Raw genomic sequence first — 27157 nt, forward strand, 5'->3', positions numbered from 1 at the left:
AAGATGACATGTAAGCATACAGTACAGCATTACAATACTGTTAACTTGATAGGGTTCATTGAACATCAGGCCTCATATCCTCATCATACAAATAGTATGAAGGCCATTTCTCTTGTTGCAGTCACTAGATGTGGAAATTGTCCCACGATACACCTTCATTCTTTAGACCCAGAACAGTCTCAGAGTTTCTGATTCAGCAGGCACCTCTCAGCATCACAAACTCTCCTCCATGAAGAACCCCCCATTGCTTGGCAGTTGTTTTCTCCCATTTCCCCCAAACATCAGAATTGTTTCTGGCTTCTGTTGCGGTAGATACCTGGAGCAGCTCAGAAGCAGCATTTTGGGGATGCTACAGAGACAGATTCTGAAAGAGATAACCGATTTCAACTAGGTGTTAGCCTGGCATGCATTATTCTGAGATGCTATGCACAACCCACAACAATTTAAAGGACTTCTTAAAGAGTAAATAAATAGGTACCGCAGCAGTGGGAAGGTAAATTGTGTTTCTGTGTGCTCTGGCACTCGTCACAGTGTCCTGTTGCACCAGAAGTGGTTTAGTCATGCTCGCCACATGACCCAGAAAAGCTGTCTGCCGACAAACACCGGCTCCCTTGGCCTGAAAGCAGAGATGAGCGCCACACCCCATAGTCAAATACGACTGGACTTAACTGTCCAGGGGTCCTTTACCTTTACCTTAAATCTAGTTCATGCACCTATTTTGGATACAATAGTAGTGACTCATGGAAATTCTCCCTTGAAATTACACCATCTGACTTAAGCATGTTTCCAATCCACCAGAGAAGTTTTTCTCCCTGATTGTGCAGATCCCAAACCTTGGAAGCCGTGTGTCAGCCGTGTTGATTCTCTCTCTCTCTCCCGTACCCCTTGCCCTTGAAAATCCCTGTTCCTTCTAATAGAATACTTGAGTGTCAAGGTGGCTGGCACCGGGGAGATGATTGTATAAAAACTCTGTGCAATATGGTGCCTCCTCTTCTGCAAGACATGCTTCCTGTGCTTCAGATTTAATTGTTTAGGCACACCAAGCTAACAGTGTAGGGGATTCCTTTGTAAGTAAGACATGTGCCACATCTCTGCACTGACACAGTAAATCATGGGGCTTATCCACCTTTACCTTTCCTCCACTCTTTCCATGCTTTAACACTCCATGTCTAAGCACCTTTTTCTTTTTGCTCCAAGCTTTTCTCATGAAAACTCACTCTTTAAAGCTCAATCTGAGCAAACAGCAATTCATGGACAACCTGAATTGTTTGCTCCAACTGAGTGCTAAAGAGCGGGTTTTTGCAAGGAAAGCAACCAGGGGGGCGGGGGGGACGTGCTCGGTCATGTAGTTTCAAAGCTCAGACCTGTGCCAGAAAAAGTGGGGCAGAAGGTAAGTTTGGATAAGCCCATGGTCTTGTTCTGCAGAACAAAATAAACATGCCTTTAAAGAAATGGGTAAACTGGCTTATCAGCTGTGATGAGATTATATTGCTGATACACCTTAATTAAGCACCACTTTAGGATGACTGTAATGATGATAACGTGTTTGATTTAATCTGTGCAGAATTAAAAATATATTGACCTGCTTTTCCCTTCGATATCACTGTTGCTTCGAGTTTGACAGTCTACCCAGGCTTCCCATTGTCTGCAAAGTACACCTCTTCCTGTGGAATATTGACTTAGGGCTACAGGCTTTAATAAGTAAACGCATCAATTGAAACTTTCGTTGATTCATCTGCACAAAGTGATTTTAATTGGTTAGGGTTTCAGATGAAGGATGCATCTTGTCATTCTTTGAGATTCTTTGCTTTCAAGGAGATGCTGTAAAATTTATAAGGATTGTTCCCTGTAACAAGCCAGGGGCTGATTTTGCTGTATTAAACTTTAGGTTATTTTAACCTTCCTATAGTAACTCAAAAAGTTTCCTACATGTTAAGTTTCTGGCCGTATGTTAAGTTCAACTGATCAAAGTATGTTCCGTAGCTTTTACTGAAAGTAGAGTGACGTGCGCCCTGAACTAAATTGAAAGATGCCATCAACTTTGACGTTCTGCAAATAGAGACAAAGATGTTGCTCTCTCCCTGTGCCTTTATGGCACAAGTACTATATGCCTGTCTTTTACAAAGTGGCCATTGAGTCCTGAGTAAAGTCAGTTGCGGCTGCATTGGAACGGGATATTTTAGGGCTTATCCACACTAATCTTTTGCCCCACTCTTTCCAGGCACACATCTACGTTTTAAACCCACTCTTTAATATTCAGTCGGAGCAAACATCAATTCAGGTTTTCCGTGCATTGCTGTTTGCTCTGATTGAGCTTTAAAGAGCGGGTTTTCACAAGGAAAGCTCTGGAGCTAAATGGGGGGGGGCACTTGGACACAGAGGTTTAAAGTGCAGGCCATGCCTGGAAAGAGCAGAGGAAAGGTAAGTTAGTCTTGCCTCAGTTTCACTTCTTATGATGGAAGCAATGCTTTTATAAAAAAAGATAAAAGGAAGGAAGGCATGTACTGCATGTTTCAGGGCTCATTTCCCCTTAATCAGAGGTAAAATTGGGGAAATTGGGACATATGACAAAGAGAGAATATGGCCATAAGACCAAAAACAGCAAAAAAAATGTGGAAATGGCCTTTTTTTTCAATGAGTTTCTTTCTCCCTAACCCTTGTATCTCTGACCAAATGCGCTGATGGCTCCCTCGGTCACTAATATAGGGAGAAATGGTAAGACTAACGACTGCAGTTGCTTTGTTCATAATGTGCATGCCTAATGCAATAAACTCTTCTAACCCATTCTAATTGGAGCTCTCATGCTTTTTATTTTTTGCCCCTACTGCTTCCCCCTGCATTGCTATAAAAGCATGTAAGATTACAAGAAGTCTCCTCCTTCTATATGGTGCTTGCAGTGCCCTTTGTCTTGAGATAATACTGTCGAAGGTTTTGTCAGTGTCATAGTAAACTGAAAGCTCTTTGTGTTTGTTTTTTAAGTTTCCTGGTTGTTCCCCTGCCGCCACCCGTAACTTTCCAAATGTGGTATTTCCACATTTACTGTGGCTACTATGTGTGTGTGTTTGTGCAGGGTATGTGTCAATTTGTGCGGGTCTTAGCGAGTTCATCCATGCTCTCTATCTCCTGGAGCTGAGGAGGTCTTTTGTGGCATTGTTTCACTCAAGTCCCGTGCATAAATCACGTTATACATCAATCTTGTTTGACCTGTCTCTACATCTCTGTCAGCAATAACTCAAAGTACTTTGCTATAGGCAAACAGCAGGAGTGGAGGCCTTGTATTTTACCCCCCCCCCCCCCGTTAACTCTAAAATTTTCTCACAATCTTACAGTCACATCCACAACAAACCTTTAAAAGCACACTTTGAATAATATGCTAATGTCTACAGTGACACTGATTCAGCCTCATTCATGTCACTCATGTTTGGTTGAAGATGACATGTAAGCATACAGTACAGCATTACAATACTGTTAACTTGATAGGGTTCATTGAACATCAGGCCTCACATCCTCACCATACAAATAGTATGAAGGCCATTTCTCTTGTTGCAGTTGCTACATGTGGAAATTGCCTTCTCCCAAAGTATCCTGGGAACTGTAGTCTAAGGGTGATGGGAATTAGCTCTATGAGGGGAAACTGCGTTCCCAGGATTCTTTGGAGGAAACCATGTGTTTGAAAAATATGGCATAAATATGATGCCAATCTATAAAAAGATATACTTAGTGAGCTCTCTTTCCCCAGTGGAACGTCACCTCTTCACTGCCGTTGTCACCAGTTCCTCCTGAGAGCCAGTGTGGTGCAGTGGTTAAGAGCGGTAGACTCGTAATCTGGAGAACCGGGTTTGCGTCTCCGCTCCTCCACATGCAGCTGCTGGGTGACCTTGGGCCAGTCACACTTCTTTGAAGTCTCTCAGCCCCACTCACCTCACAGAGTGTTTGTTGTGGGGGAGGAAGGGAAAGGAGATTGTTAGCCGCTTTGAGACTCCTTTGGGTAGTGATAAAGCGGGATATCAAATCCAAACTCTTCTTCTTCTTCTTCTCCTCTCTTTGATATCACCCGCTTTATTAGAACCCAAGAATTGAAAGGAATCTCAAAGGGTTGTCTACTCCAATCTTCCACAGATGAAGGAAATCCACTACTGCAGTAGCCCAGCTTACACTCTAATGAAGGAAAGCCCACCCCCTTCCAAGGCCATCACAACTTGTATCCCCAAGAAGTTCTTCCTAAAGATTAGTTGAAGTCCTCTTTATTGCAGTTTGAATCCATTGCTTTGGGTCCTCCATTCTGCAGCAGCAATAAACAGTTTGTCAAACCAATGGCAAAATTTCATACAGGTACACCCCACCCCACCCCCAAAACGATATCAGTTAGTGCACCATTCTGTGTGAATCAAGGCAATCGTGGTTTTCCCTTCCCCTGTCGGGCATCATGAGCTGGAAACACACAATGTGAAGCTCCTGTTCACGTGACTTAAGGTACATGGCAATAAATGGCCTCCCAAGGTGATCATGTTTTCCAGTTTACTATGATCGTGACTGAACTCCATTTGTTTTCAACAAATGTAACTGTGCTGTGTCTGTACGTAGAAGCCTACAAACAGATATGTACACATGCCTATGTGGTCAAATAAAACCAGCAAGTTTGCTGTTGAGTTTTCAACAAGCATAGAGCCAGCATTTGTTTTCGCAAAAGCTACATGCTTTGTTGTCTTACGTTGGTCTATGTTTGTAAGACTACTACTATAAAAAATGAGTATTTTTTGGTTGCTTATGCTCTGTGTAGTTAAAGCTTTCAGTCAGATGTGTGCAGCTTTTCTGCAGCCCAATAAATTGTTGACGAAACTCACCTCAAGTTCCCCTCGTTTCCCTTGCCATATAGGATCTGACGGCCTTAGCGAAAGAACTGAGGGAGCTGCGTATTGAAGAAACAAACCGGCCTTTGAAGAAAGTTACGGACTATTCCTCCTCCAGCGAGGAGTCTGAAAGCAGCGAAGAGGAAGAGGAGGATGGCGAGAGTGAAACGCAAGATGGGACCGTGCCTGTCAGTGACATTCCAAGGCTTATGTAAGGCACATTTTGTGAAGATAACACCATTATAATTAACACTGTTTATTTGGAGCTGTGGGCGGGCGGAACGACACACTGTGCATCTTTGACAGCAGCTGCCCCCCCAGGTCAGGTCCCTCCCCATAATGTGTAGGATCACTCACCCCATGTCATCGCACTGTCATGTGCAATTGTCTATTCCTGCTGTACATCAGCTGGATGAAGGGTAGGGGAAATGTATAATGTAATGACCTCACAACATTAGGAGACTTGATCCTGGGCATTGCTGGGAAGAAGAAGCCTTGACGTGAGGATGCTATTTTTGGCAGATGATGTGTGGTACTTAACTGTGATTGTAGCTTTTTGTGCTTGGGGTAGCAGCTGGATACAGTCCCCAGCCATCCTGGCTTGCCAGCAGCTCACTCCAGTTGAAGGATAATACAGTCTGAGTTCACATCGATAGTCAGAGACCCATGAAAAACATAGGCAAAAGGTGGTGTAGGGTAGTGGTTCTTGTGTCTGGGAACAGAGAGGAGGCTGGTTCTGGATGGTGTTGCACACCCCCAAAGAACCAAGTGTGTAGCTTGAAGAGACTACTAGGTCCAGCTTTGTCGCTGGTGACCTGTGGCATCAGTAACACAGGGTACCTATTTTCCAGCTTTAGCTGGTTCGTGAGCTACAGGCATTCCTCTATAGTGTCAGCCTGGCTACAGTAATCTAGGCCAGTGTATCCCAACCTTGGGTCTCCAGCTGTTTTTGGACTACATTTCCCATCATCCCTCACCACTGGTCTTGCTAGCTAGGGGTGGTGGGAGTTGTAGTCCAAAAACAGCCGGAGATCCAAGGTTGGGGAAACACTGGCCTAGGCTCTACAGACTCTGGGTTCTGGAGTTAGATTAGCGCAATAAGCTCTGTGTGGGGCTGCCTTGAAGATGATTTGGAGGCTGCAGCTTACACAAAATGCAATGGCCAGAGTGTTGACTGGTTCGGCTATTTGGAGCCATATAACACTATTTCTGAAGAGTTTGCACTGGCTGCCTATATGCTCTGAAGCCACATTTAAGGTTTTGATGCTTAGATACAAATACCTGGACAACAGAACTCAGTTATCTGAAGGAGTGCCTCTCAGCATTGTCCTCCCCAGGCTTTAAGATCTCTCAGGGAAGCCTGGTGTTTTAGCTCAGGGTGGAACCTTCTTGGTGGTGGCTTTTCAGCTGTGGAATGTCGTTTCCCCCAGGGTTCAGCTGGTGCCAACATTGTTTTGTCCAACACCCGCTCCCCACACATATAGGAGCCACCACTTAGAGGATCCCACACTCATTACTTGGAAGCAGACAAAGCTCTGGGACTCGGTTTATCTTCTTCACATATGGCAGTGTACAGATAAGACAGAAGCTCCATGTGTGAAAGAGCCCTCAGAGCTAGGAAACTCTCTGGGATTTTCTGAAGTTCTCATAAATATACAATGGCTTCACTTCGCAGACAACACCTTAGTCTTTCATGAAGTTCTCATTTAAATGTTCTTTGCATTATCACAGATTTAACAGTTTCCCAGTATTTTAAAGACTGACAAATGGTGCTAACAGCTGCATATCTGGACTTTTATTAGAACATTCTCTGATCTATATTTCTATATTATCTAGGTCAGTCTCTGCCTTCAGGCATAAATAAGCAGCTGCTGCTTATTTTTGTTGGCCATCCATATGTATATGGGTAATGTTTGGGCAGATATTTTGTGTCTTGTTTAGCTTAATGTGGTTTAAAATATGCCATGTTGCAATGTCATGTTGTGCCCTGGCTTGTGTGCACTGAAGTTGTGGTCCTAAAAGGACTCAGTCTCATCTCTACAATTTGACATCTTCAGATACTGCTGAGAGGCTTGCTCTTGTTGTCCTGGGTGGCCATCAGAAACAAAAATGCCCAGGTTTAGTAGCTTATAACCTGGACAAGTTTAGTTGCCATGAGGAAAACTACCTCCTTGTGTCAGGTACCATCTGCCTGTGACTCTTGCACATCCTCTGAGTCTCCCAACCCCTGCCCCATATTTCTAGCTACTGATGGTCTGCAAGAGGAAATCCACAGCATGGTGGAGTAAATGACACAGTGAATCCTTGAAAATGGTACAAGCCAAGCAGGCATTGCTTCAACACAGGGCAGTAGTTTTTGGCAGCATCTCTCTGTTATCACAATCATCACATGTGCTCTAGCCTTTAGGTTGGCACCAGGTGTGATACAAATCAGAGGGATGCCTTCAAAACCAGCGACCATCCAGTTTCCTCCCTCCATTTCCCATAATGTTTGGTTAAGGAAATTTGGAGGGTAACATTGTGAGGTTCTGCATTTGCCCATACCCACTTAGCAATATCAAGTGCATGCCATGAAGGTGCAGGGGCCACACGCAGGGTAGTCTTGTCTGTGTTTCCTTCTCCATTTATAAGGAGAACATGGGGGAAACTGGATGTTGCCTTGCCATTTTCAGTAATCATCTTTAATTGCTGCCTTAGAGTATGAATTACTGTAAAAACCTGGCCTCTGTAAAGGAACCTATAACTTGTTCTGGATTTTCATATATGTTGGATTCATGATGGCCTTAAGATTAAAAAAATCTTACTGTTGGCATTTGGTCCGTGTAATCTGGACCAACACACAGCAGCGAAAATGGTATATATATATATTCTTATTTAAGTTTTGCAAATACCCACTGTTTATATTTTGCAGCCCAACAGGAATGCCGGGAAACAACGAGGCCTACAACTTAGGAATGGTGTCAAGCCACATTCTAGAACCGTCCCATACAGATACGTTTAGCAGCATTTCCAGAGAAGGGACTTTAATGATAAGGGAGGTAAGTGGGTGGCAACTATTTCCTGTGAAACATCTTTGAGAGATTTTGTCTTTATATGCTATGAATAATCATTGCTCTGTGTGTTCTAAGCACAAAGTGATTGATTAAACAATGCCTGTTAGCAGCTGATTAATATAATTACAACATCTAAACAAAAGATGTTTCTCCAAACTGCAAACAGCAATGAATACCGTAGGACGCAGCCAGGTTGTGTCTGGATTCTGATATTCTTCCATCCTGGCCTAAAGCAAGAAAAAACTCCCAAACCAAAGGATTTACACAAAGATTTACACCGGTAGAAGTGAGTTTGAAACCTAGCCCATTCACTTCCATAATAATTCCCCCTTCAGCCATCTGCTGAAGATTTCCAATTGCTTTAGTTTAATTGTAGCTCTTTATCTGAACACCCTAATTGTGATGTCATGGCTTGTATTCAGGGGGGAAAAGAAAGACTCTTATAAAGTCAATCCAGAGGCCAACAAATGGGATTTTTGTTTTATTTCGGGAAACATTTGCACCTATGCAGCATGGATGAATTCCAGTGAAATATCTAGTAGTTATGGGGCAAGGCAGTGGGGAGCCAAACCCAAAATATTTTGTTGAGAGTCACAACCCAAATCCTAAAACTGCCAGGAGCAAATAGATCTTCCTATTCAGCCTCCTCCTGAATAGGTAGCACAGCATGTCTCCTGTGCTTTACCAGTGTTGGCCATTGATAGCAATGCCACATTGCAGAGTGGGGTGAAGTAAACCTGTTGCTGGAGAACAACCTTGCTATGAATGACAGGAGGCTAGATTGTACGAGGCATGCTGTAAGAAAACAAAAGAAGAAGAAAATTCACTAAAAATAAAGTGTTTGGGAAGGAAAGATGATTCAGAAAGACACAAGAAAGAGCTTCTGACATCTCACTTTGAGGTTCAGTAGGTGCTGTCCATAGTACTGAATGACTACCTTCCCCACCCTGATGTTGTCCGTAAAACCAAATGGCCACATTTTGCAGCCTGAGAAAACGATCCATTGTTGTTGAAGCCAGCCATTGTTGCTTTCTGGGTGCAGGGGTTGGTAGTTTCATAACCAGCTAGCTGTGATTCTTCCACAGTGGGTTCAATTGCTATCATGGTGTGATCCCACTGAGCTTAGGTAATAATGGCTAATATTGCTCCCCAACCAATTACAGCTGACCAGGCAATGCATAATACATTCCATAAAATAGGCTAAGGAGATGTCCAGAGGCTGAAGCACTACAGCAGTCAGGCCACATGACCTGCAGAGGTCAAGAAGGGGAGGAAGGAAAGTACAATGCACAAGGACCTAAAAGGCTGGGAGATTAATGGCAGATCCCATGAACTTGATAGGGTGGGACAGAACCCTGTCAAGGATACCCAAACAACTGTGGCTGGTTTTTCTCCCTGAAGTGTAAATGTCTCTTTAGCCACAGTCATAGACAAAGGGCCAAGGTATTTGTGACAGCAGCAGATCCATGTGTTTAAAGGAGAATCTGCTGTAGTTCTGTAGGAAAAGGGATGGGGAGGTCCAGTTTTAAGGAATAAATAGGCTGCATGGAGGAAGGGAATTGAGCCCTCCTCCTTCCTGCAGCTCCCCTCCCTGTGCTTTCCTTTCAGCCAGGCACATATTTGGTATGTCCCAACCCTTCAGAGCAGATTTTCCAAGGACACAAGGGAAGTTGCCTCTGCCTCATCCAGTTACTGGAGCATCCCATCCTGCATGGCAGGGGGTTGGACTAGAGGTTCCTTGGGGTCCCTTTCAACACTGCAACTCTATGATTCTATTAGCAGAACTCTGCTTGGGATACTCTTGCCAGCAAAAGCCTGCTTAGGATATGAGGGTGGCATTCCAGTTAACTCAATTACTGCTAGCGCAGCAAGATTCCACCCCATCTCCTCCCCTGTGAGCACCCTGCACCCTCCCCTGCTCCAGAGCAGACACCCTGGAACAGATTTAGGATGTGCACAAGAGGAGGAGAGGGAGAGAAAAGTCCTATTTCAGTAACAGAAATCCTTGAGCTGACGGACCCCTGATTTAGCACTGCACTGGACCTGACCCTAAGCCATTGTTTGGAGTGTGGAAAAGTGGATTCATGCCTAATTAATGCACTCCTTGTTTGTGAAAGAGTCTGTAAGTGACCTTAAACCTGATAGACCTTAAGAAACAAGCTGTGATGAGTGCCATGCAAGGTGTTAGCAGTTTTTGAATATAAATCATTCTTTGCCACCTGATTAGGTTGAGAGTGTCAAGAATTGTGCAGATGCTGCTTGTGGAGCCTGGGGTAATCTCTTTCAGGTACATTACCCTGCTTGGGCCTGCCCTTAATAGGTGACACATTAGACATAAACAGCAGGTTGCTGACAATTTCTGCCAGGTTTGTAATTCAGCAAAAGAAGCATCTGCGGTGACTTTTGCAATGGAGACAAGTCAGTCTGTTTTGTCAGCTGCCTGCAAAGGCAGAGACCAGAAGAGGGAACAAAGTGAGGTTGGTTGTTTTTTGCTAGATTATAAAGCATTTCCCAAGTTGCAGATGGAAGAGGATTTTCTGTTCTCCGTGGAGACACATAGCTCTCGCTGATGCTAATGCGAGCTTTGCGTGCCTGTCAGGACAAATAGATCTGTTAAGTCGTGCAGGGGGAAAAGCCGAGGCTGTTTGCTGCTGCCTTGAGTCACATAAACTTACTGTAGCCCATTTGAAAAGGGCACAAGGTGGAAAAGTGGCTCCTGGCTCTCATGACGTCAGAATACTGCAAAGTGGGGCTTGCAAAGTGGGCACATGCCACATACCTCTCCCCCGATGGCCATGCCAAAAGGTAACATCTGTGTTTCTGCTTCAGAGTAGGTGTCAGTGGGGAGACGCAGGCAACCTGCCAAGGCATAACCTAGATACAGGCACAAAATGGAAACCACCAAAGGTCACGTAACACCATAGCAGTTATTAAGATAGTGCTAAGTGATGTAATCCTTTTCCAATAATTACACATGTTTTCAGTGTGGTAGATGGAAACCCAGCTTCTAATTGGCCCTGTCCCTGCAGCCAAGAGCATGCTAACAATGCACATTCAGCCATTGGGTTGGTTTGCAATATTGAAAATCCTGTCTTACTGATCTGAGGAACAGGCCATGGGCTCTTGCACTCATGCCTCCCCTGACATACCAAATTCAGTACTTCTACCGTGATTCTTTAAAGCACCGTTTTACAGAAACCGGAAGCCGTTCTTCACAAGCAAGACTTAGACCAGCTTTTCCTTTAAAAGGTCTGTGGCCCAGTTCAGGCATACAGCAGTCCCCCTTTCAGTTGCCTGTGGGAGCATGTAGTTTAGGGCTGTAAGTGAAGATCACATGGAAAGTTCTGCATGTGGCAACATGTGGTTAGTCCCCATATGGCATGGCCCTTTTTCAAGCTGCTGTGATTGTACAGATAAAGCAACTACATGCACAGCAACTTGTGTAGGGGTTGCAGGTCATCCCATCATCTCTGAACCATTTAGTTTGTGGGTCTTTAAAATACCTTTAAAAACTGTTAAATCTGTGATAATGCAAACAACATTTAAGTGAGAACTTCATGAAAGACCAAGATGTTGTGCACTCCTGCAGGCGGGTGCTGCAAAGCATCTGGCTCAAATGTAAAAGCGATGTAATATCTGAATTCTGTCCACTTTTGATAGCATTCACCTGCGGTATAAATAGCACAGAAGGGGCTCGGATGTGCTGTTTAGCCTTGTAGTCTTAACTATTAATAACCATTCTTCTGCTGATGAACAAGGATGCCCTCTCCTTCCAAATGTGCTCTATGTTTCATTCTCTCTAAATTTCTTCAGTGGAGATACGTAGCTGCTTGCTGAGTCCACGGGTCAAGAGGACAGCCAAGCCAAGGGCTTGTGCCTGTGCTTGCTTGGCTACGTGAGTTAATATGTTACGTTCTCTCTCAAGCACTCTCTTCTCTTCTTTATAACTTGTATCTCTGCAGACTTCTGGGGACAAAAAGCGCTCTGGCCACACAGCCAGCAATGGCTTTGCCGGCCATGTCAATCTTCCAGATTTGGTGCAGCAGAGCCACTCACCTGCCGGCACACCGACTGAGGGTCTGGGCCGAGCCTCCACCCATGGTCAGGAGATGGACTCGGTGGCAGAAGTAGGTAGCAGCAGGGTCCTCTGGGCTCAGGACCTGCTCCCTTTCTCCACCTTTGCTTTGCAGAAATATTAACAGCTTGCTCTCAAGATTTATCTTGGATCTCCTCCCCGCTGCTTGGCTATCATTCTGTGTTTATGATTATATACATGATGTTGAATTTCTGTTTTAATCCATCAGCTGTTGAAAATGGTGGCAAAGAAGTAAGGGCATTTCTGGGTAAAAGCTTCCTTTAGCTGCAGAAGCGAAACAGGAAGTAGCTTGCATACAAAAGGCACCTGTTATCAGGGAGGCACCATGGCTCAGCAGTAGAGCAACTGCTTGGCATGCAGAAGGTTCAGGTTCAATTTGTGGCATCTGCAGGTAAACTTGGGAATGCCCCCGGTCTGAAATCCAGGAGATCCCAAGCCACTGTAGACCAGGGTTTCTCAAACTTGGGACTCCAGCTGTTTTTGGACTACAACTGCCATTACCTCTAGCTAGCAGGACCAGTGGCCATGAATGATGGGAATTGTAGTCCAAAAATAGCTGGAGACCCAAGTTTGGGAACCCCTGGTGTAAACAATACTGAGCTAGATGGAGACCAAAGGTCTTATTCGGTATGAGGCAGATTCCTAGATTTCTGTTGTCTTTGCACAATCTGCTCTTCTCCTCCAGTGCTGGTCATGGACTGACATCTATCCATATGGTGATCATCACAGCCGACAGGTGTCTGGCATGCCGGCATTAAGCAGAATAATAATTGGAGAAAATCAGTATCTGGAAGGCATCCTGAATTAGTGTGATTCCCCTCAATTTGTTAAAGCCACACAGGGTTGTAGCAGAACCATAGGAGAGCAGGATTCTTTTTCATGAACATCTCGACTTTTGTTTTATTTTTCAAAGAGCAGGTTTCTGGCCCTTAACAAAAGGGAAGAAATGGTTGCACATATATTCTAAAAAGTGGGTTGGCAATGCCTATTAAATCTCCACGAAGCCCAAAGACAAACTCAGTGAGCTTTACCTACATAACTCCTTGTGTTGCCCTTCCCCGTAGCTAAAAGAAGCAGAATAAATCTGCATGGAATTTATGCAGGCCTGTTTACAGATTGTGAGATGGCAATTGAGGCATTGCATCACCAGAGTTTGGAAGTCAGCACATCTGTCTCGTTAATAAAACCTCAGGAGGTCTAAATATTCTGCTAAACGGTCACTTGTGAACTCATTAATGCAATCCTTTTCTTCCCCAGTTAAGAGATAGTGCTCGCTTTTCCTGGAAGCTCAAGTGGTGCCCTCAAAAAACTGCTACCTTATGTGTACATTGAAAGAGAAAGAGGCTCTTTCATGAGGCTGGTTATCTCTTTACAGCAGGGAGGCTAGGCAGTTATCTAGGGTGACAGCTGCCTGGCTCCAGCACTCAACCCGGATCACAGACTTGGGTGGCTTTTGAAATAAAAGGAAAAGGCATAGAATAGTGATGATGGAAGGTGGGGCTCCCCCCTCCCCATTTTTCTGGCTTCTTTCTATGATGATGATGATTTATTAGATTTATATACCGACCTTCATCACAAGATCTCCTGGCAGTTCACAAGATAAAAATGCAAGGTAAAAGCACAAATAAATAGTTAAAACAAAAGCAACAGAAGTCATAACTATAACATTGCTTGGGTAAATACCACAGCAGAAAAACAAGTGCCATGTCGTGGAGGAAATCCCTGCTTTTGCACCATAGGGCTTACAGCTGTCAAGAAGTAAAGATCACAACCTTTGCATTTGAATGCTAACATAGCAGAAGATTCTCAAAGGGGGAAAAAAGATGTAAATATTAGTAGTTCATTATTCTGGATTTCCTTCTAATCAAACCCAGCTCTGTTGTACTTAGCAACAAAGTTATGCTAATTTAAATTGATTATTACCTTTGCATCTACACCAGTCATTAAAGCCAATTTCTGCTTACTGTGGAGCCATTTTAGGGATAAGGCATGGGTACTAGCTAAAGAATTGGTCTTTTATACCTGCATACATTCAAATACCACCCATTCTGCCACTGGACTACAACCCTTGTACTTTGAATGTGTTATCTGTGTTGGTATGAAGACTAAACCTTATTATTACCTTCTTCTGATTAAATAATATATTTATTTCTCACTGGATAGTATGGAATGGGAAGTAGCACGAAAGCATCTTTCACTCCATTTGTGGATACCAGAGTATATCAGACCTCCCCTACAGATGAAGATGAGGACGATGATGAGGAATCGTCTGCCACAGGTAGGGAAAGGCAATGGGAAATGCTTGGGGTGTGAGACACTTGGTCCTGTTAGCATATACTTAGGCAAGTGTCAGCTCTAGGAAAGAGCATTTGAAAAATCCTGCACATGCTGGCCCGGCAAGTGTTCATAACAGCTTACAGCTTCTATAGCACCATAGCAAAGCATCCCTTCTAGAGCATTTAGGAAACGTGCTCAAATCCCCAGTGTTTTCCCAGCAAGAATGAATGTCTGGAAAGTTGTGGGCCACATGCCAGCATGCGCTGGATTTTATTGTGGCTACTGCAAGCCAAAGTAACCTTAATGCATGGAGACTCTGTGGGCCAGATTCAACTACCCCATTCGACTAGAGGGGGCAATACAAGTATCCCCCCCCCAACTCAAAGGCTACCCCTCTCCGACCCTGTATACCCCCCTGCCACCCACAAATCCACTCTGAAGGATTAGGGCATCCCCAAAACAGTGTGCCGGAGAGGAAAGGGGAGATGGTTCCATCAGTCAAGTAGTCATGCTTACAATAGCAGAACATAATCTTAACCCTACATTGAACTCCTCCTCCCTATATGTGCAAGCCTCTGCGAGATTAGCTCAAATCTCATTTGAATTCACACGTCTCACTTGAGTTTTCAGTCTAAAATTTGAAAACATTAAATAACATAGAGGTATCCTGAGAGAGAAGGGACGTGGGTGGCGCTGTGGGTTAAACCACAGAGCCTAGGACTTGCCAATCAGAAGGTCGGTGGTTCGAATCCCCATGACGGGGTGAGCTCCTGTTGCTCGGTCCCTGCTTCTGCCAACCTAGCATTTCGAAAGCACGTCAAAGTGCAAGTAGATAAATAGGTACCGCTCCGGCGGGAAGGTAAACGGTGTTTCCGTGCGCTCCTTTGGTTCGCCAGAAGTGGCTTAGTCATGCTGCCCACATGACCCGGAAGCTGTACACCGGCTCCCTCGGCCAATAAAGCAAGATGAGCGCCGCAACCTCAGAGTCAGTCACAACTGGACCTAATGCTCAGGGGTCCCTTTACCTTTACCTTTACCCTGAGAGAAGTGGGAAGAAGAAATCAGGATGGCACATAGTTGGCCTCACTGCCATGAATATCCTGTTCATGAGGTTGAAACTTGATGGTGCTCCTCAAGCCCTCCGGCAAGACTAGACTAACTGTGGCATCAGGTTAACCACAGATCCGAGCAACTTTGCCCTCAAAGGGTTTCACAAACCTTTTGCAGCAGGCTGTGCAGCAGCTCTGTGCAGGTTATTGGGCAGGAACTAGTGAGACATAGCTTGAGTTCTCCTCTGCTGGGCAGATACTTAGTTCAAAGTACTGTAGTTTCCTCTGACTCCTTGCAGTGGTGCTGCATTCATTGTGCAGACAGAAGCCAAAATCAACACAGTCTTGAGGCCTGTGCAGAATTCCAGTTGAACCGAGTTTATCAGTAACAATTCCTCCATCTGTATGTTATCAGAGAGATATGGGGGAAAGCCACAGGAAGCAGCTCCCGCAGAGCTAAAGAAACACATGTATTGGCCCTTAGTAGCTGATAAAATCCCCATTATGTATTCAGTAAAGCTGTTTCTGCATGTTTTCCTTTCCAGCATTATTTACCAGCGAGCTGCTGAGGCAAGAACAGGCCAAACTTAATGAAGCAAGGAAAATTTCTGTAGTAAATGTGAATCCCACCAACATTCGTCCTCATAGCGACACACCAGAGATCCGAAAGTACAAGAAGCGCTTCAATTCTGAAATCCTTTGTGCTGCTCTGTGGGGTAATCTGTTAATTATCTCATTGAATAGCAGAAATGCCGTCTGCATGTTAAGATTTATTTTGGTGCTTTTTAAGCGAGGCTCTGGCATAATACCAGGAGCTGAGGGGGTAGAAGCAAAACATTCTCTACTTAAGGTAGGGTGCTAAATAGCAGCTCTAGACACCTTTTTCCTGGGGTTGCTATCATGACACCTGTGGATTCAGTGGCACACTTGAAGACTTCTTCTGGGGTTCTTGAAGCCTCAACACCATCCCCACTTGAAAAGTACAGAGAGCTGATGAAGGAAGCTGAAAGTGTACGGCTCCTTACCATCTCCCTGTTCTTTTGAAGGCTCAGATAGGCACCTGAGAGCATAGGAGGGAAAGGGGAGACATCTGGGGTACTGCAGGAGGAGAGAGAGAGAGAGAATGAGAATGGGGACATCCCCCGCCAAATCAAATCACATCTACCATCTGCTCCATTGACTGAATCATTTAAAAAAACTCAGATTGGGTGTTTTCCAGCACTGCCATAGTGTAGATGCATGACCCAGGCCCAGATTCTTATGGATCCTCACAGTTTCCACAAGAGATCCCCCAAAATCACCATCAAGTCACAGGTCACCTCTTTCTATGCAGATGTGCTCTGTGATTTGTTGGTGACTTTGCTGTCCTATATAGAAATAGTTATGATCTATGGGAATCCGTCCCTTGGACCAGTGTTTTTATGGTGCTGGCAAGAGCAGAAGGAAGCCTGATTCCCTGGATAGCAGTGAATCATTGTGAGTAAGTGAAGTCAGAGGTAACGAGGGGGTTCAAATAGCCCCATGTGGGGAGGGGTTCACAGGGCTTTGCAGGCAAGGCCTATTCCACTTTGGTGACCATGTCTCCCACCTTCTGAATGTTAAGAGTGTGTCATAAATGCCAATAGATCTCCTCTACCAGTGAACCAGTCAAGGCCCCAACTCTGTGAAGGAGGTCTGTGCACATCCATCACCATCTAAAACTCTCTGAGCACAAACACGGTGGGGGAGCATGGCTGCTGGGGTTGTCATTGGCAAAAGACAGATCTAGCCCACATGATCCTTCATCCCTTCAACATGTGAGAGGTTTCCAACCTTCATTGGGAGCCCTTGGTTGATTCCTTTTAATGTTCGCTAAAAATGTCTCCATTCTCCTTAATTTCATCTGCTTGCTCATCGTGCAGGTGTGAACTTACTGGTGGGAACAGAGAATGGGCTCATGCTGTTGGACCGCAGCGGGCAAGGGAAGGTGTACAACCTGATCAACAGGAGGCGGTTCCAACAGATGGACGTGCTAGAAGGACTCAATGTCCTTGTAACAATCTCAGGTAAAGCTGTGAGCCTGCATCAGTGTTTCATTTTGCTATTGGTTTCTGACAGCCCAGGCTCTAAGTGCAGGGCACACACAGGGGGAGGAGGAGAAGGATGGTCCTGCTGTGCAAATGAAATTTGTTCTGCTCATGCAATGATTTAGCTGAATATCACCCTCATTTATTTATTTATTAAATTTGTTAGTTATTTGTTTAAAAACGAAGTTATGTAAAAATGCATCATGATATAGATACATTCACACAAAAATGCTTGCAAGCCACAAAAATATACAAACACCGCCACCCACAGTAACAGCAGCAGAAAGCTTTAGCAGCATGCTAATAGCAAAACAACATATTCATGGTTCACCCAAAGCCTGGGGGAAATGTTTGGTTTTTTTTTACCTGGTGCCAAAAAGATGTCAGTGAAGGTGCCCGGCGGACCTCCGTGAAAAGAGTATTCCATAAATGGGGCCACAACAGAAAAGGCCTTCTTCCTTGTCATCACCTGAACATTTTTTTAAAAATACCCTAAGCGCACTGACTTTTAGTGCTCAGTTACGGCAATTACTTAAACATATTTTTACATCAATATTATTCTTTACAGTTGTCTGTAATTTTCAGCCAACAGAGGTTGGCATGCTTGCATACGTTTCCATGCTTCATCTAACACAGATTTCTCTTTTTAAAACCCACCCTTCCATCTGAAAGGCCTTACCTCCAGACAGATAGTTAACAATAATACAGATGAGCTCAATTATAAGATATTTTAGCATATAGGAAGACAACAGGAACGCATGGAGAAATTAGCTTCATTCATATGGCTTCGGTTTAGGTGCAAGATTAAAGTTCCAATTAATATTTCCAAAATTAGCTTTCCTCAACAGAAAAGAATGCAATAGACAAGCTGGCATCAGACAATGTATGGATAGGATAAACGGCATAAAAAGCCCTGTGTAGCTGTATTAGCATCCGAGTTGATCCAATGATGGATTGTATCTTTATCGGTTCCATGTTTCAACAGGAAAGAAGAACAAGCTACGAGTTTATTATCTTTCATGGTTGAGAAACAGAATATTACACAATGATCCTGAAGTAGAAAAGAAGCAAGGCTGGATCACTGTAGGAGATTTGGAAGGCTGCATACATTACAAAGTTGGTAAGCACAAGACCATATGCATAAGTGCAGTATCACACTAGCAGGAAGCTCTCTTAATGCTAGGCATGCCTGCTGGTCAACGGCGCTTGGGGACTCTGAATATCCTTGTGCTGATTCCTGCCACAGGCAGACTGAGGTGTAAAGAGGCAGCCTTCGTTGCAACAGTGAATATTGCATAAAATGCTTTATGCCTCTTTTCTTTTCTATGGCACTAAATCAACCATGGAGGAAATACTTATGCCTAAGCACGACTTTAACTATGCTCAGAGTGGGAGGTATGGTGTTGTCTAACCATCCCTGGGCTTATTTGATAGTGGAACAGGCCCCAGCATATATTAATGTGGTCCACAAGTTCACACCATCTGATTTTTTATGAATATTGCATGGATTGGGCATACATCTAGAATCACAGGATTTTATAGTTAGAAGGGACCCCTGTAAGTATCTAGTCCAGTTCCCTTCATTGCAGGAATCTCAACTAGATCATCCATGACAGATGGCCATCCAACCTCTGCTTAAAACCCTCCAAGGAAGGAGAGTCCACCTCTCATGGGAGTCTGTTCCAATATTGAACAGCTCTTACGGTCAGAAAGTTCTTCCTGGTGTTTAGTCGGAATCTTCTTTCTTGTAACTTGAATCCTTTGGTTCGGGTCCTGGCCTCTGGGGCAGGAGAAAACAAACTTGCTCCATCCTCCATGTGACAGCCCTTTATTAATATTAAATATTTGAAGATAGTTATTATAGCTCACCTCAATCTCTCAGCATTGGACTGGTGGTCATTCACGGACTTTTGCTGCAGTGTGGTGTCCGATACACAGATGTGAAGTGGGGCCAACAATGGGATAAGCAGGGATCATCCATCTTTCCCGCTATTCCTAGGCTGTATACAGTTAATGTCTGACTAAAGTGCAATATCATTTAAAAAGCTAATAAACCAGTGGTTCGTTTTCTTCTAGATGTTCAGAAACCATCTCCCTCACGTATAACACAACTAGATTTGGGGGAGCCCTAAATCAAGAGTAACTCCATTAACAGTTGTTTTCTAAGAACTTTAGTTTCGAAACTAGTAGGTTTTTCCAGGCTTAAACCAGCTATAGTGAAAAAAAATGTATATTGAAGGGAAAGCATCTAATTAAATGAAGTTCTATTGGATGGCTCACACATACAGATTTATCACTAGCTGGCTCTTAGCACGTGTGAATAAGCCAAGAAAGTCAACCACCAGCTAGAGCTTTGTATTGCTTCACATCATCTGAAAGGCAAAGCTTTTCAAGCCAATCAGTTTGTATATTCAGCTGCCAGTCACCAAGTGTTCATGTATGAATTCTTATATTCACCTTATATATGAGGCAGTTTTGTGCCTAATGTTTCCCAGTGGACATAACTAATATAAGACTCCCACATGCCTTTAGTACCAGAATAAGAATTTGCACAAATGTCAGCTATATCATATCAAAAGCTGGGTAGTAGCCAGTGTGCTCCCGTAACGGTATGAAATCCCCTGTGATCCAGCAGTGAAATAAATTATTTTTCCTGGTATTGGATGGCAAATAAGGGTGTGTTTATTGCCACGGTGCTAAATGCTTACATTTCAAAATAGTACTTGAAGTCTTTAATTTTATGTATTTTCACTCAACACAATTAAGTTATTGAGGTTATGCTTCTTGATTAATTCTTTGTTGAAAAGTACTAGAGAATAGCTGTGAAAACGGAAGATTTCAAAAGCTTTAATGCTTAAGAAAGAAAAACATACCATGCAATCATTTTCCTTTTGGCTTAGCTGGCTAAAATCTGGTAGATCAAAATTTGAATCAAATGTCCTCTGTTATATGGAGATGATTAATAAATTTTACTTAACAAATACTATATTTTCAACTTGGCATTTAAATAAAGTTTTGAAGTATCACAGTCCTAGCTTAAAATATTTATTTATTTATTTATTCATTTATTTATTTATTACGAGGATAGTAGGGAAGGGTCACATTGCCATATTATTCATCTCAAATCCTGTGAGGTTAGTTTCCTCCCAGACACGCATGCTCTTTCCAAAATACCTGCACTTGCGTTGGTGGTGGTGAGTCTCTTCCGAACTACTGTCGTAATTGGAAGCATGAGTGCCACCATCTTTAATTTGCTGCAGTCGTCGTGTGGCAGCCATGCTGTGTCACATACATGCAAGCAAACACAAGATGGCTGCCCCTGTAGCTAGAAAGCACCATCCAGAACTATGAAGAACCTCAAATCAGTCACAAACTATCAGGGGAATTTGCCATTTGGCCTGTTCTTAAAGACAATACTTCTACTGACAATATGGTTTCAGCAGCTCTCCCTTGAGATTAAATCATTCGGTTTTGTCTTGAGTGAATTGGATGTTTTAAAAATTTAGTTTTATTTCAATTTTAGTGAAATATGAGAGAATCAAGTTCTTGGTGATTGCCTTAAAGAATGCTGTAGAGATATATGCTTGGGCTCCTAAACCATATCACAAGTTTATGGCATTTAAGGTATGTTTTGTGTTGTTACAAAAATATTAGCATTATTCATACATTTGTTCATGTTTTTTATCACAGATAAGAAAATCTGTCATTCACTTCTGTTATCTATTCATCTGTGGCATAACAAGGAACTTAACCTATATCTCTCTGTGTGGCAAACCTCTGCAAAATTATTAGAGCTGGTTCTCATTCCCATGTTAGACATACCAGCATATTCACAAAGACCACAGATTGTTATGAACCAGTTCAGATGTGTTTATAGAACAACAACATCCTGGTGCCCGCCAGATGTTTGGGACGACAACTCCCATCAGCATAGAGGGCTGGGGCTTATGAAAGTTGCAGTTGAAAACATCTGGAAAGCTCCAGGTTGGGGAAGGCTGGACTAGAGCCACTGTGTGGTGCATAAATAAAATCACATCAATCTACCCTGACAACCAGGTGGGCCTGTCCTACCAATGAGCCTACAAGTCTATGAGGAATCTCAACTAAAGCATCCATGACAGATGGCCATCCAACCTCTGCTTAAAAACCTCAGAGGGAGTCCATTCCACTGTCAAGACAGCTTTCTGTCAGAAAGTTCTTCCTGGTATTTAGTCGGAATCTCCTTTCTTCTAACTTGAAGCCATTGGTTCAGTTCCCGTTATCCGGAGCAGGAGAAAACAAGCTTGTTCCATCTTCCATCTGACAGCCCTTTAGATATTTGAAGATGGCTATCGTATGTCCTCTCAGTCTCCTCTTATCCAGGCTATACATGCCCAACTCCCTCAACTGTTCCTCATCAAGACTTGGTTTCCAGACCCTTGATCATCTTGGTCACCTCTGCACAGGTTCCAGCTTGTCAGTATCCTTCTTAAATTGTGGCACCCAGATGTAATTTCTACATTCCAGTCATGAGTCTCACCCCACCAGATTTCAGTAATGCCTACCAGGTCATATTTGCCACCCTGTACTAAAATCTCCAGCTCATCTCGCTTGTTTCCCATACTCTGCATTTGCGTAGAGAGAAATGAAACCACAAGTCGTTCCCTCCAGTTGCTTCCTTCTTGTAGTTTCCTGCCCTTTAGCAGGTTTCTCCCTGCCCTCATGATTTAGTGTAATCTCCAGATCAACTTTGTAAGACACATAGCAAACACATTTTTGCCAACCGCTGTGAGATACAACCCATCTCTTACCAAAAGTCTTTCCTTAAGGAAGCGGACACCATGGTCCAAGAAGCCAAACCTTTCCTGATGCGCAGCCAGTGGTTTACTTCCAGTATTTTCCTCTCTCTTCCCGGGCCACAACCTTCAACAGAAGCGAGTGATGAAAAAGCCACCTGTGCCCCAAGGCTCTTCAGCTTCCTACAGAGTCTCATAGTGTGTCTGGCAGTATTGTTGCACCCACATGAATCAGAAGGAAGGGGTTGTGGTCAGCGGGTTTTATAAGACTTGGCAACTTCTGTGTCATAATGTGAATTTTTGCACTTGGGAGACAGCACACCTCCTGGGACATCCTGTTACCTCCACACACAGCTACCTCTGTCAGCTGCCATCACTACCTATCTCTTCCTCCTCCGGGAGTGGCAGATATTGTTCTGAATGCTGTACCTCCCACAGCCACCTCTGTGTGTTCTGAGGTCTGCAACTGCTGTCCTTGTTCCTCTGGCCCAGAATCAGTGTCCAAGGTGAGGGCACGGAATCGATTTTGCAGCTTCAGTGACACAGCATGGCTCCTGACCGTCCTGTTCAGTGTGTCACGTTCCTCCAGGGGTTCATCTCCTGCAATGGGTGATCTTCCTCCTCCTCCCTAGTGACACCCCCCACCCCTACATCACTCTGTTCCAGGACAGTCCATTCTGCTCTAGCGAGAAATTCCTCATCTTGCCTGATAGCTTGGATAGGTGTGCCTCACCACACGAGAGCCAGTGTGGTGTAGTGGTTAAGAGCGGTAGTCTCGTAACCTGGGGAACCGGGTTCGCTTCCCCGCTCCTCCACATGCAGCTGCTGGGTGACCTTGGGCCAGTCACACTTCTCTGAAGTCTCTCAGCCCCACTCACCTCACAGAGTGTTTGTTGTGGGGGAGGAAGGGGAAGGAGAATGTTAGCCGCTTTGAGACTCCTTAAAGGGAATGAAAGGTGGGGTATCAAATCCAAACTCTTCTTCTTCTTCTCAAATTGCTGTACTTTCTCTTCCTGCAAGGCAGCCTGCTTGCACTTCCTGCTGGTGTAGTTTTGTTCATTCTCAGGCAGGAAGATAAACATGGCACTGAGTTACAGTTCCCTGAAGAAGCTCCCTCATCGTCCATGTCTCTTGGTTTTGTGTACACCGTGAGATAGCACTCCTGGCCTTCTTCTCAAATTGTCCTCGCAAATGCCCCCCGTTTGCAAGTCTTGGTCATGAGTTTCCAGAGGCTGCAGTCAGCTAACTAGAATTGCCGCTGGCTGCTAACTTCTCCCCCAAGTCACTTCCTCATTCAGCCTGCCTTCCTCTCAGCAGTAGTACCTCCCCCTCAGACCATGTGCTCTAGGAGAGCACACAGCCACAAACCAAAACAGCTCAGACAACCAACCAGCCTTAATCCCAAAGACACAACCTCTCTCTTCAGTTTCCTCCGCTGGTCATTCACAGTCGCCCCTGTTTACAAGTCCCAGTCGCAAGCTCCTGGTCACAAGCTTCACCACAATTTCAATCAGATTTAACCCTGTTTTACTATGTGTTGGGTTCCAGCCCTGATGCTTCCTAATTATTTTTTTTTTACTTAAATGCAAATATAAAAATAATCCTACTGAAATAGGCATGCTGGCAGAAAGGGTTAATCCAGGGTTTGGATACAAACGTCAGGGGGTTCTAATGTCCATCTCAAAGAAGTGTTGAGCTTTACAAATCTTGAATTCTTTGAAACTTGAATTAAATTCAAAATCAGGGAAGAGTTCCTGGATTATCCCTCTCCCCGCCGTCCTTGCAATCACCACCACCCCTTTCAAATTCCATTCGCAAGCTGGGCTGGTAGCACCAACAATTGGAGTGGTACAGCCACAAGGAGAAGGAAGTCTCTCACTTCTAATCCCGCCTGGTGCTTTGTGCATTGCGTCAGAGCGTACCAGGACAAAAGCCCCCAGGTTCACTTGGGAAATGTAGCTTCCTGCTGCTTAAAAATTAAAAGGCCAAACATTCCACTGACACTTTGCATCTTCTTGTAAGATACCAACAGGTGAAGAGCTAAATCAATGCCCTAAATGTGTGAAAGATAACCTAGACAGCAAAAGCAACGAGGACACATTTTTAAACAGCAAATATAAAATACTCTTGTTCTTACCATAGCATGCTGTGCATTTATTTCATTTTTTCCCCCCATACCACAAAATTGACTGAGGGGGTTTTAAAAGTCTTTTGCAGATCTCCAGCACAAACCATTGCTTGTTGACCTCACAGTAGAAGAAGGTCAGAGGTTAAAAGTCATCTTTGGATCGCACACTGGTTTCCATGTTATCGATGTGGATTCGGGGAATTCATATGATATCTATATACCATCTCATGTGAGTCTGAGGCAGCGTGGTGGTGCTCTGCAAACTTGATTATACAGTATGCATAATGTCTATTGATACAGGGTCCTTGTTAAATTTCCTTTTTGGTGGGCACACCGTAATGCGTAATTTGGTGAGTTTCTCGCATTGCTGAGGAGAAGGCTGCTATGCCATGAGTTGTCCAGGAACCCGCATGTTGTATGGGCTAAATCTGTTTATGGGTTGGTAGCAAACGTTGGTTTGACAGTTTTCTGAGAGAAGTTGGCAAATGCTGAAGAGAGCTGGTCTCTCTTTGTTGTCCTGTAAACTTGATTTAATGCTGATTTTGGGGGGTTCTGTTCTGTATGCAGATTCAGGGCAATATCACACCTCACGCCATTGTCATCTTGCCCAAAACGGATGGAATGGAGATGCTTGTGTGCTATGAGGACGAAGGAGTGTACGTCAATACCTATGGACGCATAACGAAAGACGTGGTACTCCAGTGGGGAGAAATGCCCACTTCAGTGGGTATGTCAGTTCTTCCTCTTCTCCTTAGCTGTCAATAAATTCAGTGTGAAGTGAGAATCCTCAGCTGCAGTTGGCTATTTTCCTAGATAATGTAGTCCTCTGCGTTTCCTGTGATGAAACCATCTGTGGCTTGAGCCTCCAGCCTTAGGACATAATCTTTTAGACATGGTAACTTCCTGCCAGGTGTGGCACATGGTAAAAGCTGCCTTGGCCCAAATGTTTTCAGTAAGAACGGGTTGCCATTTATTTGTTTTATTTCAGCCTACATCCACTCCAATCAAATAATGGGCTGGGGCGAGAAAGCGATTGAGATACGATCGGTGGAGACTGGGCATTTGGACGGAGTATTCATGCACAAACGTGCTCAGCGGCTAAAATTTCTATGTGAAAGAAACGATAAGGTAGGTCTGATCTCAGAGCTGCACAGAGAATGATCTGGAAACAACTGGTGGGAGAGCATTTGATGCCCCTTGTAAGTGCAATGGGGTCAAGCCATTAATAATGTTTTTAACACCTACTCTGAGACAAAAAAAAACCAAGATAAGATGTGACATAACAAATAAGCAAAATGTGTGAATGAATGAGGAAACGAAACACATCCCACTTACAAGTTCATATGATGATTTTACAGTTTAATGGATCAGGATGTTTCCTTCCCAAACAGGTATTTTTCGCCTCGGTGAGATCTGGAGGGAGTAGTCAAGTTTTTTTCATGACACTCAACAGAAATTCCATGATGAACTGGTAACAAAAGGGCCCTCGGGTGCTGACTTTGACACCAAGATTTTTTTAAGTTTGAAGAGCATTGGAACGTGTGGACTAACACTGTAGAGGCAGGTGAAGAAGATAATTGTGGAACACGTTGCTTCCTTCTGTGAACACACTCGCACTCACGCAGACACGCTCCAAGAATACGACACACCTTTCTTGTTGTGGTTTAGGAATGGAGGTTTCCTCAAGGTCACAAGAATGCAACACTGTACTTGGGCAGAGATGGACAAATGAGCCAGAGGTTTAGCAGAATAAATCTCTTGGAAGTCTTCAGTTGAAACTGTGATAGAGCTGTGGGTCACACAATTTCAGTTTGTTTTTTAAACATTTTCCTTGTCCCTCTATTTGTACAAATGGGGACAGATCTAAGTGTCAAACAGAGTCTCTGTTTTTAATTTTGTCTGCCTGCTAGCATCAAATATATAGTATGTTGTAAGGTTACCAATTAAAACTGGTGAGAGACAGCACAATAAATGTATCATTTTATCTTTGTGTTGGGAGGCTTTAACCATAGAGATGGTTAACTTTTGTAAAATCTTTTGCCTTTTCCAACATTTCTGTGTTAGTTTTGCAAACAGGTCGACAAATTTCAAACGAGAGAATGAATTAGACCCCCCACGGAACCCTTCCTTTTGGGAAATCTATTCTAAATGGCTAACCGACTAGCCTTAGATTATAGTACAGTCAAGGTACAAGTATATTTTTCTTGTCAACCTGTCAGTCTATACTTCAGTATGGATCTTCATATAATGGTGCTCACTGAGAGAAAAAGCAGTGCCATCCTTGGCAATCATTCCCAACTTTGGCCTTAGCATTTTCTTGCCTTTGTCTAAGCTGTAATACGGAAAGTCTCACAATAAAATTGCAGGTTGAGAAACGAATTGAAATAGAGCAAGATTCTGAAGATTGGCTGGAAAGTGTACCTAACTGCATCCAACTTGAATGCATTGAGCCTAGGTCCAACCTACTCTGTACAGTTGTACTTTGCTTTTCGGGGAAGGGGCGGGGATGATCCTTGTAGATACTGGTGTGTGTTTTTTCCCTACATGAAAATCTCCAGGAGCCAACAGCATTTAATCCTTTGGAAGACGGAAGCCCCAATTGTTGATGGACATTCGCCCACTTCCTTGTCTGATGGTGTCCTGTTTTCCGAATATGAAAAAACTTCATGAGATCTTCATCCCGTGGTGCAAAGAATAGGAACATTGCAAAAGTGAGAGATAGCAGATTGGAAGGACAGTTTTGTTGGCCTAGAACCTGACACTTAGATTCATCTTTCTGCCCATCCCTCTTTGCTGCCCACCTATATAGTGAACACCAATGTGTGTGCAGATGTATGTATTTAGTTTGGGTTAACCTGTGTCC

The 27157-nt window shown here is 43.8% G+C and overlaps 1 protein-coding gene across 8 annotated transcripts in view; it reads left to right on the forward strand.

The window, feature by feature from the left end:
• The window catches only part of TNIK (TRAF2 and NCK interacting kinase), a 305446-nt gene extending 278773 nt beyond the window's left edge, over positions 1-26673 (forward strand). For 7 of the 8 annotated variants that reach the window (XM_081910721.1, XM_081910720.1, XM_081910725.1 and 4 more), the window contains 12 exons: positions 4877-5061; positions 7762-7888; positions 11866-12030; positions 14163-14277; positions 15871-16041; positions 17227-17370; positions 18377-18511; positions 20915-21015; positions 24374-24523; positions 24862-25021; positions 25283-25422; positions 25686-26673. In XM_081910721.1, coding sequence (XP_081766847.1) covers positions 4877-5061; positions 7762-7888; positions 11866-12030; positions 14163-14277; positions 15871-16041; positions 17227-17370; positions 18377-18511; positions 20915-21015; positions 24374-24523; positions 24862-25021; positions 25283-25422; positions 25686-25769 — 1677 coding nt within the window. In that variant the 3' untranslated portion in view covers positions 25770-26673. Of the gene's footprint in view, positions 1-4876; positions 5062-7761; positions 7889-11865; positions 12031-14162; positions 14278-15870; positions 16042-17226; positions 17371-18376; positions 18512-20914; positions 21016-24373; positions 24524-24861; positions 25022-25282; positions 25423-25685 lie in introns of those variants that run through there. The other variant, XR_014168246.1, reaches the window with a different exon arrangement.
• Positions 26674-27157: the final 484 nt, after the last annotated feature.

This window comes from Podarcis melisellensis (genome assembly GCF_964234715.1).
Source record: "Podarcis melisellensis genome assembly, chromosome: 5".
Classification (NCBI taxonomy): domain Eukaryota; kingdom Metazoa; phylum Chordata; class Lepidosauria; order Squamata; family Lacertidae; genus Podarcis; species Podarcis melisellensis.